The 14,492-nt window shown below is 48.2% G+C and overlaps 1 protein-coding gene across 1 annotated transcript; it reads left to right on the forward strand.

Moving 5' to 3' along the window:
* The first annotated feature begins 2,921 nt into the window (after positions 1-2,921).
* On the forward strand, positions 2,922-13,723 carry GOSR2 (golgi SNAP receptor complex member 2). Its single transcript, XM_015428950.1, has 5 exons — positions 2,922-2,991; positions 4,873-4,981; positions 7,715-7,847; positions 8,314-8,454; positions 13,290-13,723. The coding sequence occupies exons 1-5, from the start codon at positions 2,952-2,954 to the stop codon at positions 13,449-13,451; spliced, it is 585 nt and encodes a 194-aa protein (XP_015284436.1). The 5' UTR covers positions 2,922-2,951; the 3' UTR covers positions 13,452-13,723.
* Positions 13,724-14,492: the final 769 nt, after the last annotated feature.

The following is a 14,492-nucleotide window of genomic DNA, read 5'->3' on the forward strand; positions in this document are numbered from 1 at the left end:
AGCCGGAGGCTAAAAAACCATGAGCTGGCTCACACTAACTCATCTTAGAGGGAACAGGTCCACGATCCAGTGAAGTATTGGGGAGGCAGTGGTTCACCTTAGGGCTGCTTAGCGGACATGTGGAAGAAGGGGGGCTTTTTTTAATGGAAAAAATATATAGACTTAAAAAAAATCATTTATTTATTTATTATTCAGATTATACCCCGCCCTCCCCGCTACGCGGGCTCAGGGCAGCTTACATTCATTAAAACATTATACGTAATACATAGATAGCAGTTAAAATCCGACAAAATTGTCATAAAACCATTCAATGTCAGTAATAGTACTGATAAGTGCTGTTGATGTTTCGCTGATTATACAAGGCGGTGTACTTGTTAATAAGTTTTTCAGTTTCTCGGTGCTCTTCACGCAAGCCGGCCGTTGAAGCCGAGAGTTGGTGGTGATAGTGGGGGGCGGCTACTAGTTGAAAGCCTGTTGGAAGAGCTCCGTCTTGCAGGCCCTGCAGAACTGTGGAAGGTCCCACAGAGCCCTGATCTCTTCTAGAACCTCATTCCACCAGTATGGAGCTGCCCCTGGAAAGGCCCTGGCCCTGGTGGTAGTGAGCCTGGCTTCCTTAGGACCAGGGAGGGTCAGTTGATTCTGAGACCCTGACCGTAGTGCTCTCTGGGGTATGTATGGGGAAAGGCGGTCCCTCAGGTATGTCAATTGCACCACATCCCCCCCGACCTAACGCGCCTGACAGTATTCTCCACTCCTCTTATATTCTCACAAGAACCCTGTGAGGAAGGCTAGTGCGCGACAGGCCCTCAGCAAGCTTCCATGCAGAGCAGGGATTCGCGCCTTGATCTTGTTGTCGGTCATGGAGAGTCTTGACTGAAACGTGCCTCCTTTGGGTTGGGCAGAATGTGATTTCTGGACTGGGGCCGCCAGAGTCAGTGTGGTATAGTCGTTTGACTGTTGAACTAGGAAGAAGAGATTGGATTTATACCCCGCCCTTGACTACCCAAAGGAGTCTCAGAGCCACTTACAATCTCCTTTCCCTTCCCCACCCCACAACAGGCACCCTGATGTCTTCTCCACCAGTGTGAAGCTGCCACAGAAAAGGCCCTGGCCCTCGTCACTGCTATCCTGGAAGAGCCAAGTGATTTTGGGACCCTGATTGTAGTGCTCTCTGGGGAACATGTGGGGAAAGGCAATCCCTTAGGCAGGCCCCAGGCCATATAGGGCTTTAAAGGTCAAAACCAGCACCTTGAAGCCAATCCGGTATGCCATTGCCAGCCAATGCAGTGCCTTCAGCACAGGTTGGATGTGCTTCCGCATAGGGAGGCCCACCAACAACCTGGCCACCACATTTTGCACCAGGCAGCCCCATGTAGAGAGCATTGCTGTAGTCTAGTCTCGGGGTGACCATTGCGTGGATCACTGTTGCCAGATCATTGCGTTTGAGAAAGGGAACCAGCTGCCTGATCAGCTGAAGATGGTAAAAGGCTGCCTTGGCAGTGGCTGCTACCTGGGCCTCCATCGTTAAGGAGGCATCCAGAAGCACTCCCAAACTCCTAACCCTTGGCGCTGGCACCAACGGTGCCACATCAAAGGCTGGTAGTGGGGTCCCTACCCCAGGTCCACTCCGACTCAGGCACAGGACCTCAGTCTTCATTGGATTTAATTTCAATCGGCTCAGTCTAAGCCAAGCCACCATGTCCTGCAGTGCCTGGTCCAGATCTTCCGGGGTAGAGTCAGACTGGCTGCCCAACAACAGATATAGCTGGGTGTCATCTGCATACTGCCCATTCCTCCGGGCAATCTGGGCAAGGGGGCGCCTATAGATCGGGGAGAGCGCTGCCCCTTGAGGCACACCGCAGATCAGTGGGTGCCTTCGGGACATCTGATCCCTGAGCGCTACTCTTTGTCCCTGATCGTGGAGGAAGGAGACAAGCCATTGCAATGCAAGCCCCTGGATCCCAGTGTCGGCGAGGCGGTGGATCAGTAGCTGATGGTCAACCATGTCGAACACCGCTGACAGGTCCAACAACAACAGCACTGCCATCCCGCTCCAATCCTGATGTCTCTGGAGGTTAGCTGTGAGGGTCCACTGCCCCCTAGCCTCAGTCCTTTGTTCTGTCAGGGAGGTGTGCAGAGAGAGCTGTTCGTAAAGATGTATGAGAAGCAATGGGGGAAAGCGCTGTGTAAATACCCAGTAGAATCATAGAACGTTAGTGTTGGAAGGGACCTTGCAGGTCATCTAGTCCTACCCTCTGCACCCTTCAGGAGCATAGCCGAAAGATAGCCCTACATACCTACAACCAGGGCAGCTCATTAGCACATTAGGCCACACCCCCACATCACCAGAAGTGTGGTCATCCAACCACACCCACCTTTTGCTTGTTATTCTGTTTACCTTGTTTGTTGTCAAAACCCAGGGCTTTTTTTGTAGCAGGAACTCCTTTGCATGTTAGGCCACAAACCCCTAATGTAGCCAATCCTAATGAGTTTCTGCTGTTGGGTGTGGCCTATTATGCTAATGAGTTCCTGCTGGGCGTGGCCAACTTGGGAGCCAGCCGGAACTCTGTTCCTGTGCGTTCCTGCCCAAAAATAGCCCTGCCTACAACATACTTGAAAGATGGTCGTCCAGCCTCCGCTTGAAAACTGCCCTGTGTGGTATTTGCACTGGGATGCTGGGGGCATCTGTTCCCCTCTTCTGTCCGCAAAAATCCTTTTCTTCGATGGTCATCCAGCCTCCGCTTGAAAACTGCCCTTTGTTGTATTTGCACTGGGATGCTGGGGGCATCAGTTCCCCTCTTGCTCTGTCTGCAAGAATCCTTTTCCTCTGAGCGTTTTGCCTTCTTGAAATAGCCTTCTTTTCCTGTTGGAGCAGCGACTGACTGCCTGGAACTGTCCTATTTCCCGCCTTTCTTCTTTTCAACAGGCAGGTCCACGAGGTCCAGTCGTACATGGGCCGACTCGAGACTTCAGACAAGCAGTCAGTCCACTGTGAGTAATCAGCAGAAGAGGGAAACCGCACTCTCGGCTTGGTCTCCTGTCTCTGGGATGGGCTTCCTAAGCGCAGTTTGCTCTGATCACCATCTCTGAGATGCCATTTGCTGTTCTGCACGAATCAGACTTGTCTCCTGCTCTTTTCCGAAACCCTGGCAAGCTGTGAAATTGAGTTTGATTTATAGCAGAGGTGTGGTTTTATTAGGGTGTGTGTGTGGCGTTTGGAAAGTGTATTTAAAAAAAAAAGTAATGGGTCGTGGGGATTTCTGTCTTCATTAATCTGCCAAAGGAATAAATTGCCTTTTCTGCATGGCACAGTGCACGCCCAATGCACCCTGTGAGCAGTAGGCACCATTTTAAAAGAGGTATTCATCCCCCCTCCTCATCTTAGGGGAAACCTTTTGCGACGTGTGTCTGCTCAGAGCCAGCAAGTACAACGGGCCCTCTTACAAGAGGCGTTCCGCCTTCTCAGGCGCACAAGAGCAGCCACGGAGTCAGGATGTGCAGCTTTCATGCATTCTGGGGTAAAGTACCACCAGCAGCACTAAGATGGGGCACAGCACCCACCCAAACTCCCATGGAAAAACCGTGGATGCTGCAGATGCGAACAAGGTAGCTTGTTTAGAATCCTGGTTGAAAGTGATTTTTATCTGTGGTATGTTTTGTTCTTCTAAATCACATTTATCTCGTGGCACTGCAGGTATATATAGCAGGAGCATTTGTGTATTAAAATCTGCTTTATCCGCGACACTTATACTGTGACGTGTGTGAACCCTCTGTTTCTTTATGGAGTCATTCTCTAGACTACAGGTCTCCAACGCGGTGCCAATGGGCACCTTTCCTGGAGCCCGCCAAGTGTTTTGAGAAAGAGGGTGGGGCCAGGTGTGGCTTTTGCCCAGCGAGGCTTCTGATTGGCCATTGGAGAATTGATTGGCTGTGCGGTTTTTAAAAACATTGCTTTGGTAGCAGCTGCCCCCACTGCCCGAGGGTCTTCACTGTGCGGTTGAAGGTAACCCGCAATGGCCATTTTATGACAGCCATTTTGTGGCTGAGCTCACCATGTTGCATCAGAATGTCAGAGGTGCTTGCAGGCTTGAAAAGGTTGGGAACCTCTTCTAGACTATGAGTCAGTGCCCTAAAAATGTCCACGTTTGTAGTGCGGGGTTGATGTTAATTAGAAGTATTCAGGGCTTTTTTGGTAGAAATAGCCCAGCAGGAACTCATTAGCATAATAGGCCACACCCAACAGCACTCATTAGCATATTAGGCCACGCCCTTGACAGCAAAGCACATGAGCATATTAGGCCACACCCCAATGTTACCAGAAGTGTGGTTATCCAGCCACACACCTCTTTTGCTTGTTATTCTGTTTGCCTTGTTTGTTGTCAAAACCCAGAGCTTTTTTTGTAGCAGGAACTGCTTTGCATGTTAGGCCACACACCCCTAATGTAACCAATCCTAATGAGTGTCTGCTGTTGGGTGTGGCCTGTGATGCTAATGAGTTCCTGCTGGGTGTGGCCAACTCAGGAGCCAGCCGGAACTCCGTTCCTGTGCGTTCCTGCCCAAAAATAGCCCTGGAAGTATTTAACTGTACAGTCATCCTACCTTTCAGCTGGAGACTGGCTCCCGAAGCAGCTGAGAGCAGTTTAAAACGCAGACAAATCTGAAAATTATAAGAAAAGATGCTTTGTGAAACAGTTCCTGCTTATTTCCTCCAGTAAGCCCCGTTGAAGTTACTGTGCTGTCCCTGCTTCGCACAGCATGAGCAGACTTTGCACTCAAAAGCAGGCAGAGGATCGGCAGCAAAGTATTGCACCTGTTAAGCCAACACGTGATCGTCTAGCTCTGATACTACTTGTCCTTTTCCCCTTTGCCCAGTGGTGGAAAATGAGATTCAGGCAAGGATAGACAGCATCTTCAGCAACCTGGAACGACTGGAGATTTTTTGCAACAAGGAACCTCCGAATAAGCGCCAGAATGCCAAACTGTGAGTTATCCTCCCAGCTCTCCCAAGTGTCTTCTTTATTCCCATGATTTGAGTTGCTCCCAAAGAACACGAATATCTCCTGAATATATATGCACACCCATACATGACATGTACAGTACTAATTCACTGCCACAGGAAGTGGTGGCAACTACAAGCATAGACAGCTTCAAGAGGGGATTAGATAAACATGACGCCAAGACCCATGAGTGGCTATTAGCCACAAAGTATAGATGGAACACTCTGTCTGGGGCAGTGATGCTCTGTGTTCTTGGTGCTTGGGGAGGCAACAGTGGGAGGGCTTCTGGAGTTCTGGCCCTGCTGGTGGACCTTCTGAGGGCACCTGGGTTTTGGCCACTGTGTGACACAAGAATGTTGGACTGGATTGGCCATTGGCCTGATCTAACATGGCTACAACCTTTCATTTATGTATTGTTTGGTTAATTATACATGATTTGTGTCCCACTAATTTCCAAAAAACTCATAGTTGATGATAAAGCACTTAAGTAAACTAACTTTTTTTTTTTTGCCATCGAGTTTCTGCCAAGTTATGGCAACCCCATAGGGTTTTTCAAGGCAGCAGGAGATGTTCAGAGGTGGCTTGCCATTGCCTGCTTCAGCGTAGCAATCCTAGACAAGGCTGTTGGTCTCCCATCCAAATACTAACCCTACTTCATTTCTCAGATCTGGCAAGATCGGGCCAGTCTGGAAAAAGGAGATCACAAATAAATTTGAGCAACTCTGGCAGGTGGAATCCCGAATTAAATAAAGATGGCCAGCAGGTGTTTGTCAGGCTTTCCCACAGCATCAATGAAGTACACTCTTGTAGAAAGGTTTTACTTTATTTGAAGCTATAGGTGCATGTACAGGATCACTGTTAGGAATGAGGGGTAAGCAATGAGTATGACAGGTTATAGTACATTCGAACTGGTGAGGCCCAATTGCGGGACTTCCCACGCACGCCATCGGGCCTGGGAGCAAATGCTTCTAGGCGGCATAACATATTTCCTTCCCACGACTCTCCGTGAGATCACCCAAGCAACTATCTAGCAGCAAACCACCTGTGGCCTTGAGAGATATACACATTCCAGCAGCTAAGCAATTAAGCGCATCAACAGGTCTACATGGGGACTCAAAAGCAATTAAGCGCATACATGTGAAACACAGAAGAAAAGGGAATTTAGCAGCTTGCTGACAGTGTTTTACACTAACTGCAGACTGAAGTGGATGTGATGGCTGGCTGGTTTTATAAGACTGGGGATACCACAGAGAAGGCCCTGAGTTGAGTCTCAGACACCTTTTACTTAAGAACATAAGAGAAGCCAATGATGGATCAGGCCAATGGCTCATTCTGTCCCACACTCTTGAGTCCCAAAGTTGCCAAAACCAGGTGCCATCAGGAGGTCCACCAGTGGGTCCAGAACTCCAGAAGCCCTCCTATTGGTGCCCCCACACACACACCCCAGCACCAAGAATACAGTACTACTTTCATTGAAAAATTTCTCATGGGAACCTGTTGTATTAACAGGGTATTTGTGTCCTGCTGGCAAAAAAAATAATAATATCAAAGTCAAACTGCTGCCAGTCAGAGTAGACCAATTGCTTGACATGGGGGAAGGCTCCTGCATTTAGCAACAGGCATAAAGTCATCCCTTGGTCAGGTCCTGCACTTCACTGGACATGGCTGCATTACATCCTTCTAAGGGAATCACTGTAAGGCAGGGGTCCCCAAATTGTTTGAGCCTGTGGGAACCCTGGGAATTCTGACCCTGGGTGGTGGACACAACCACAAAATGGCCACTGGGAGGCAGACACACATGGAGGAAGCTCCAGTCCAGCGGACGAGAAGAGTAGTTGTTAAAAAAGGCACTGGGAAAGAGGAGAGAGAGCATAAAATAAACACTGCTGTGGCAGCTTGTACTGAAGCAATGGCATTTTAATCTGTACCGCCAGTCAGATCCTCAAGGCTTATTAGAAGTTCCACTGGGTAGTTGTGTCCAGGGGTCATTTCCTGCAGGAGCGCACAGGAGCGGAGCTCCAGCAGTAAAGAGCCCAGGGGGCGGGCACATGCAACAAGCCCCACCCCCTGCTCCCAGCAGCCCTCAGTCAGAGCAAGAAGCAGCCAGGTAAGATGCAGAGCTCCCCCAGGGGGCGGGCACATGCAACAAGCCCCACCCCCTGCTCCCAGCAGCCCTCAGTCAGAGCAAGAAGCAGCCAGGTAAGGTGCAGCGCCCCCCCCCCCGGCCCAAAACAGTCCAGTGGCACCTTTAAGACCAAGGTTTTTTTAGGTACAAGCTCTCCCTCGTCTGCGAGGACAGATCTACACGTTTCCCCTCCCCCCAATAGCTAGCAATGCAAAACAGTCCAGTGGCACATTTAAGACCAAGTTTTATTCAGGTACAAGCTCTCCCTCCTCTGCGAGGACAGATCTGCACATTCCCCTCCCCCCCAATAGCTAGCCATCCAAAACAGTACAGTGGAGCCTGAGCGGTGGGTGTTGCCTTCTGACACACTTCCGGTGATGTCAGGGGGTGTGGCATATGCAAATGAGTTATGCTAATGAGCTCCTGCCCCTCTTTTCCTACGAAATGACCTCTGGTTGTGTCCCTCCCCCCCGCCATGCCCACTTTCTAAAAAACTTGGTGGGTTCCAGAAGAAGTGTCAGCGGTCACCATGGCCCTTGCTTTCATCGGCACTCATCCGCCTTTGCTTCCTTCCTGTGACCTTCATTTCCAGCCGAGTCGACCAGTTGAAATATGATATCCAGCACTTGCAGACAGCCCTGAGAAACTTCCAGCATCGACGCTATACGCGGGAGCAGCAGGAAAGGCAGCGCGAGGAACTTCTGGCCCGGACGTTTACCACGAATGTACGTTCTGCCCAGCGGGTTCATGCTGCTGTCCCCCCCCCCTTCTAAATGTTAGTCATCTCTCATCAAATTGGATTTGGAGGAGCACTTGGGGTTTGGCATTGGGAAGTTCTGGGCAGGCTTGCAAGAAGACGCTTGGCTGACCATTGCCAGTCTTTTTCAAAGCATGATTGCGCAGCGGAGCTTAGCGCATTGGGGGGGGCCAGGTGCTGTGCGTGTCGTGAAAGCTGGGAACCACAAGGCTTTCTGGTATGCTCTGCCTGCAGCACTCCGTGGAATGTGTGGGGATTCTCTGGCATGCACGGCCTAATGCGAAAAAGGTTCCATGAGAGGAAGGAAGTTCAGACTTCACTGCAGTAGGCAAATGTCGACCTCCTTGGGCTGCTGCTGGCCCCCTCGCGCTTTGGGCCCAGTGCTCTGAGGCGCACGGTAACCGAGATGCTCCCCTTTCCCCCCTCCTCCGCAGGATTCTGACACCACCATCCCCATTGACGAAACGTTACAGTTTAATGAGTCCCTCCAAAACGCGCACCGTGGCATGGACGATCTTATTGGCAGCGGAACCAGCATCCTGCAGGGCCTGAGGGATCAGAAAGTGACACTAAAGGTGGGCACAGAACGGGAGCGGGAGCGTTTTCCTGTGCAGTGAGGGTGTGCACAGGATTTGACAGATTTCTAGCATTCAGAACCACCGATACCCACTGATACCTGAAAGCCAGTTTGGTGTAGTGGTTGAGTGTACAAGCTCTAATCTGGGAGAACCAGGTTTAATTCCCCCTCCTCCACTTGCATCCGCTGGCGTGACCTTGGGCGAGCCATAGTTCTGTCAGAGCTCTTTCTCTCAAGGACAGTTCTCTCAGAGCTCTCTCAGCCCCACCTGCCTCACAGGGTGTCTGTTGTGGGGAGGGGACGGGGAAGGAGTTTGTAAGCCGCTCTGAGACTCCCGAGTGAAGGGCGGGTTATAAATCCAATCTCTTCTTCTACTTCTTCTACCCAAAACTAGCTCTTCTCCTCTTTCTCTCCCTTCCTTCCCCACCCTGTTCTGGATAGCGCAGAGCCGACATTACAACTGCTCTCTGAGTAATTTTAGCTGGAAGAGCAGAGGAGGAAACATCTGCCACTGCACTGGAATTCTGCACAGAGAACCTGAATTTCAGGAGTTGTGAACGTTAATAGTTCTGCTCTTTGAAGACGTGGTACTTGTGATGTGCATTTCTGCCGATCTGAGCCGAGTGTTTCTAAGCTATTTCCGGGAAGGGAGTCATACCGACTCTTTAAGAGTGTCAGGGTACTTGTAAAGCTACAAGAGACTCTGGAGGTTGCCTGCCCTACCCCAAACCTGTCCTGAGACAGGATCCTCCATGCCAGTGGTTCCCAAAGCTTAAGACCGTCCTTTGCTTGCCTGTAAGGTTTTCTCCAGCATCCGTTTCTCATTGGTCTTCCCGTCCTCCTCTTTCTTGACTCCTTCATGCCACCTCTCCACGGATTGCTGTTCCCTCTACCTGACCTTCCCTTTGATGGATTCCTTCTTCTCTGCTTGATGCTGGCTCCGCCCTCCCTTCAGTCACCCCGCCTCCTGGCATCCCTGTCCCTTTAGTTCCACTACCCTCAGAGCCCTCCTCACAAGGCCTGTGTTTATGTATCTGTCCTGCCTCCGTGTCTCTGCATCCCCTTAAGTTCCGTGTTTTCTTCCCCTCCACCCACGTTGGCCTTCCCGTCACCTGCTGCAGTTGCTTTGGTGTTCAGCATTCAGTGAGTTCCCCACTGCTAGAAGATGCATGAATGTTCTGTAGTCTCTACAGCAGGCCAGCAAGGGCCAGCTCTAGTTATATAATATAGCAGCACAGCTAAATTGGGCTCTTCGCTTGTGTTAACACCGCGTGGGAACGCAACACAAAACAAGTATAAAGCACATTATTCCGATTCACATTTAAAATGCTTTTCCTTCTGTCTGTGCAAAGAGGCCTAGCGTCAGAAACCTGTTATCACGTGAAAAAGATATCCCCAGACACACAACGCGTTTGGATGTTGGAGGAGACGGGTGATGGCAGTTTCCAGCCCCCACCCAACCCTTTAGGCTATTTACTTCACAGCCCAGCCAGGTTTTTGATTCCACCAGGCTGTTCATTGCTGGAGGGAGAAAAGATGTAAAATTTCCCAGAAATTTTGAAGCTTGGGAAAAAACCCGTTTCCCCCCCCCCGGTTTTTTTCGGCGGGAAACAGAAATTTTTGGAAAAATTGAAAAAAATGCTACGTGAGCACTTCTTTTTTCTTTTCCAGATTGAAAGGCATTCTGTTACTTTAGGAACATAAAATATGATCATGGACATTTTTACTTGGCATGAAATTATCACAACTAGCATATTAAAAATATAGTGGAGCCAAACAGTTATTCCAAACAGAATACCTACCCACATGCAAAAACAAAACTGAAACCTTTTTCTTTTCTTGTGACAACAGCACCTCCTAAAGGAAGAAATGCGTCTTGTTCTTCCATTGGAGAGTTCAGTTTGTAACCTAGGACTTGCTTGTCCTCAGTGCACAGAAATTAGATCAATCTGACACCATACATATTTTTTAGAAATGATCTGGAAAATATTTGAACACCTTGCCTTAAAATATTTTATTCATCATGTTAAAATAAAACGTTCCATAATCAAATTTTTTTCTTTTTTTTTCTTTTTTTCAATTTGTCCAGTTTTTTGGAAAAAAACAAAAAAGGCACAATTTTTTCCGGGTTTTTTCTCCGGGCTTTCACATCTCTGGGAGGGAGACTTCTCTGAAGGGAGGGTGTGGTGGGGCAGCCTTACTGACTTCCCAGGTGCCGCTTTGTGCTACCATCCGACCCTTGGAGGGGTTTGTCTCTCCTTTCGTATGCTGCCGCCAATGGGTTGTGTTGGGAACTACATGCCGAGGGTGCCAGAACTTCTGTCTCCTCTTCCACGCTCCCGATCGATGGCCCCGCCTAGTGCCAGCATCTCCCAGTACTCAGCGCCTGGTTGCCACAGCTCACTGCGCTTGCTCCCTCCCGGGAAATTAGTGATCCAGCAGCCAACCACTTCCCTTCCCCTGGCATCCATTTGGACTAACCTGTTTGAACAGTGGAGGTCGAAGTGATATGGAGAACAGCGACCGGTAATTAAAATATTAAGGCACTTATTGGAGCAAAAGTCCACACACACACACACTGCACGGTAACCGGTTGAGCAGGCGATACAAAAGAAAGGTGCGAATGTGCAGTTCCAACATCCCTTGACCTTGGTTCGTGCCCCAGCTGATCTCATTCCAAGGCAGGCTCTTTAAGGTGGAAGATACGGTGTTCTAACAGCTTCCCATTACCTTGGAGTCTTTATCTAGGCAGGCAGTGGCCATCTGGGTGGAGCCGATCTGCTCTGCCTCTGTCACACAGTTCTGGGTCACGGCCCACAATTGTGTGGCTCTCTAACTCAGGTTGTGGAAGCCCTGATGTGTCAACAGGTCCCCCCCCCCTTTTAGAAGTGTTTCTTTTTTCTTTTTTTTAATATACTTTTTATTGGGTTTTCACAATAATACGCATATCTATAACATAGTTTTAATATACATCCAGGTAACTCCCTATACTTTAAATATATTCTAAACAGCAACATGTCAACCAAGCCTAATTACATTTTTCTTCTAATCAATCACTGAATAATGTAATTTTCAAGTACATCCATCCATTAGTAATATTTTTTAAGATTCAGCTTGCTCATTTATACATTTGTAATCTTTATAAATGTTAAGTCAACCATCTCTCACAATCCCCATTGTTCCCTCAAGACAAGATGCTAAAAAAAATGCCTGCTAGTTCCAATATCTACTAAATTTTCTGTTTCTGTAATAAACAAAATTCATAGGTTTAATTTTTGTATATATATTACGCATAGTGATAAAATATAATGGAAATTTATGAATGGAAAATATCTAAGAAATGAATGGAGAATATATTGATGCTATAATATTTGCTTAAAGTAAATTTATTTACAGATGTTCTATTAGTCTTGTTTGAGGACAATCCTGACTTGAATAGTTGGGAGGTAGACAATGAAAATACTGAAATAACTATTAAACAAATAAAATAAAATAACAAGTGGGTCTTTTTTCAAAAAAAGCCCTTTGGCCAGGGCAAATGGCCGTGAACAGTGCAGAGAAATTCACATCTCCTTCTGAAGCAGGAAGTGGCCGGGAGGAAAAGAAGAAAGAGAAAGGCGGGAGGAATATAATCCAAGTCTGAGGCGTCTATACGACGGTGGAATAAAGTTTGAGTCCAGGGGCACCTTTGAGACCAACACGGAAGCTTCTACCCAGAATAAAGCTTTCTTGGTCTTCAAGGTGCCCCAGGAGCCAAACTTTTGTTGTATCGCTTCAGACCAACACGGCTACTCACCTGAATCTATCCTCACGGAAGCAGTGCAGAGAAATTCACATCTCCTTCTGGAGCAGGAAGTGGCCGGGAGGGAAAGAAGACAAAGGCGGGCGGAACATAATGCAAATCTGAGGCGTCTATATGACGGTGGAACAAAGTTTGAGTCCAGGGGCACCTTTGAGACCAACACGGAAGCTTCTACCCAGAATAAAGCTTTCTTGGTCTTCAAGGGCACCCAGGAGCCAAACTTTTGTTCTATCGCTTCAGACCAACACGGCTACTCACCTGAATCTATCCTCACGGAAGGCACCACGTTAAGCTGCACGGAATGGAATTCCATCAGTCTCACAAAGAAACCTGCACAGGTACAGACTGATGCATCTTTTACTCGCCCTTCCTGACAACAAACCCCCTCCCCACCTATATATAATGGTTGAGGAAGTCTGGTTTCGCTGCATCCGAAGAAGTGTGCCTGCACACGAAGGCTTCTACCCAGAATTAAACTTTGTTGGTCTTAAAGGTGCCCCTGGACTCAAGACGTTGTTCTCTACCAGAAGTGCACGTGCACACAAATGTTTATACCCAGAATAAAACCCTTTTTGGTCTTAAAGGTGCCCCTGGACTCAAACTGTGTTCTGTTGCTTCAGACCAAAGCGACTACCCACCAGAATCAATGTAATGGCCAGAGAGTGATGTTTTGTAGGGTGTTGTGTCCTGCAACTGGGAAGGTGGAACGCCAGTGCTGCCCGTAGAACGTCGGGAGGCGACGCTGGCTACTCTTCCACTTAAAATTGTTTGGTGTCGTGGTTAAGTGCACGGACTCTAATCTGGGAGAACCGGGTTTGATTCCCCCACTCCTCCACTTGCACCTGCTGGATGACCTTGGGCAAGCCATAGTTCTGGCACAGCTGTTCTTGAAAAAGAGCAGTTTCTGTCAGAGCTCTCTACTTCACAGGGTGTCTGTTGTGGGGAGGGGAAGGAAAAGGGTATTGTAAGCCACTCTGAGACTCCGAGTGAAGGGTGCGGTATAAATCCAATCCCCTCCTCTTCTTCCTCAGGGCACCCAGAGGAAGATCCTGGACGTGGCCAACATGTTGGGCCTGTCCAACACCGTCATGCGGCTCATTGAGAAACGTGCCTTCCAGGACAAGTACTTCATGCTCGGCGGGATGGTGGTGACCTGCGTGATCATGTTCCTCGTGGTGCAGTATCTGACGTGAGCGGCTGGATGATGCGGAGACCCTCCAGCGGACAGCTCCGGGCTGCCTTTCTGCCTAAGACTCCCAATATAACTGTGAACTCCCGCCTCCCGGATCGATCGTGTTCCGCGCACGGCTCCCGTGAGACGTGGGCCTGGCGACCTGTGGGCTGATGAACCACTCGGTGACGACTGGCACCCATTAAGCCACATGACGCTCCTATTTAAGTCTCATTCTTCAGCCACGTGACGGGCCTGTCGTCGCCCTTGTGGCACTTGGGTCTAGCTCCCCCCCCCCCCCCCGGGGCCTTTTAAGGTGGAAGATACGGTGTTCTAACAGCTTCCCATTACCTTGGAGTCTTTATCTAGGCAGGCAGTGGCCATCTGGGTGGAGCCGATCTGCTCTGCCTCTGTCACACAGTTCTGGGTCACGGCCCACAATTGTGTGGCTCTCTAACTCAGGTTGTGGAAGCCCTGATGTGTCAACAGGTCCCCCCCCCCTTTTAGAAGTGTTTCTTTTTTCTTTTTTTTAATATACTTTTTATTGGGTTTTCACAATAATACACATATCTATAACATAGTTTTAATATACATCCAGGTAACTCCCTATACTTTAAATATATTCTAAACAGCAACATGTCAACCAAGCCTAATTACATTTTTCTTCTAATCAATCACTGAATAATGTAATTTTCAAGTACATCCATCCATTAGTAATATTTTTTAAGATTCAGCTTGCTCATTTATACATTTGTAATCTTTATAAATGTTAAGTCAACCATCTCTCACAATCCCCATTGTTCCCTCAAGACAAGATGCTAAAAAAAATGCCTGCTAGTTCCAATATCTACTAAATTTTCTGTTTCTGTAATAAACAAAATTCATAGGTTTAATTTTTGTATATATATTACGCATAGTGATAAAATATAATGGAAATTTATGAATGGAAAATATCTAAGAAATGAATGGAGAATATATTGATGCTATAATATTTGCTTAAAGTAAATTTATTTACAGATGTTCTATTAGTCTTGTTTGAGGACAATCCTGACTTGAATAGTTG

This window comes from Gekko japonicus, unplaced genomic scaffold, assembly GCF_001447785.1.
Source record: "Gekko japonicus isolate JY-2015 unplaced genomic scaffold, Gekko_japonicus_V1.1 scaffold776, whole genome shotgun sequence".
NCBI lineage: Eukaryota > Metazoa > Chordata > Lepidosauria > Squamata > Gekkonidae > Gekko > Gekko japonicus.

Coding starts and splice junctions, on each gene's coding strand:
- GOSR2 (XM_015428950.1), top strand. CDS start 2,952: ATGGGCCGACTCGAGACTTCAGACAAGCAGTCAGTCCACT. Junction 4,982..7,714: donor AAGCGCCAGAATGCCAAACT/GTGAGTTATCCT, acceptor CTTCATTTCCAG/CCGAGTCGACCAGTTGAAAT. Junction 8,455..13,289: donor ATCAGAAAGTGACACTAAAG/GTGGGCACAGAA, acceptor CTTCTTCCTCAG/GGCACCCAGAGGAAGATCCT.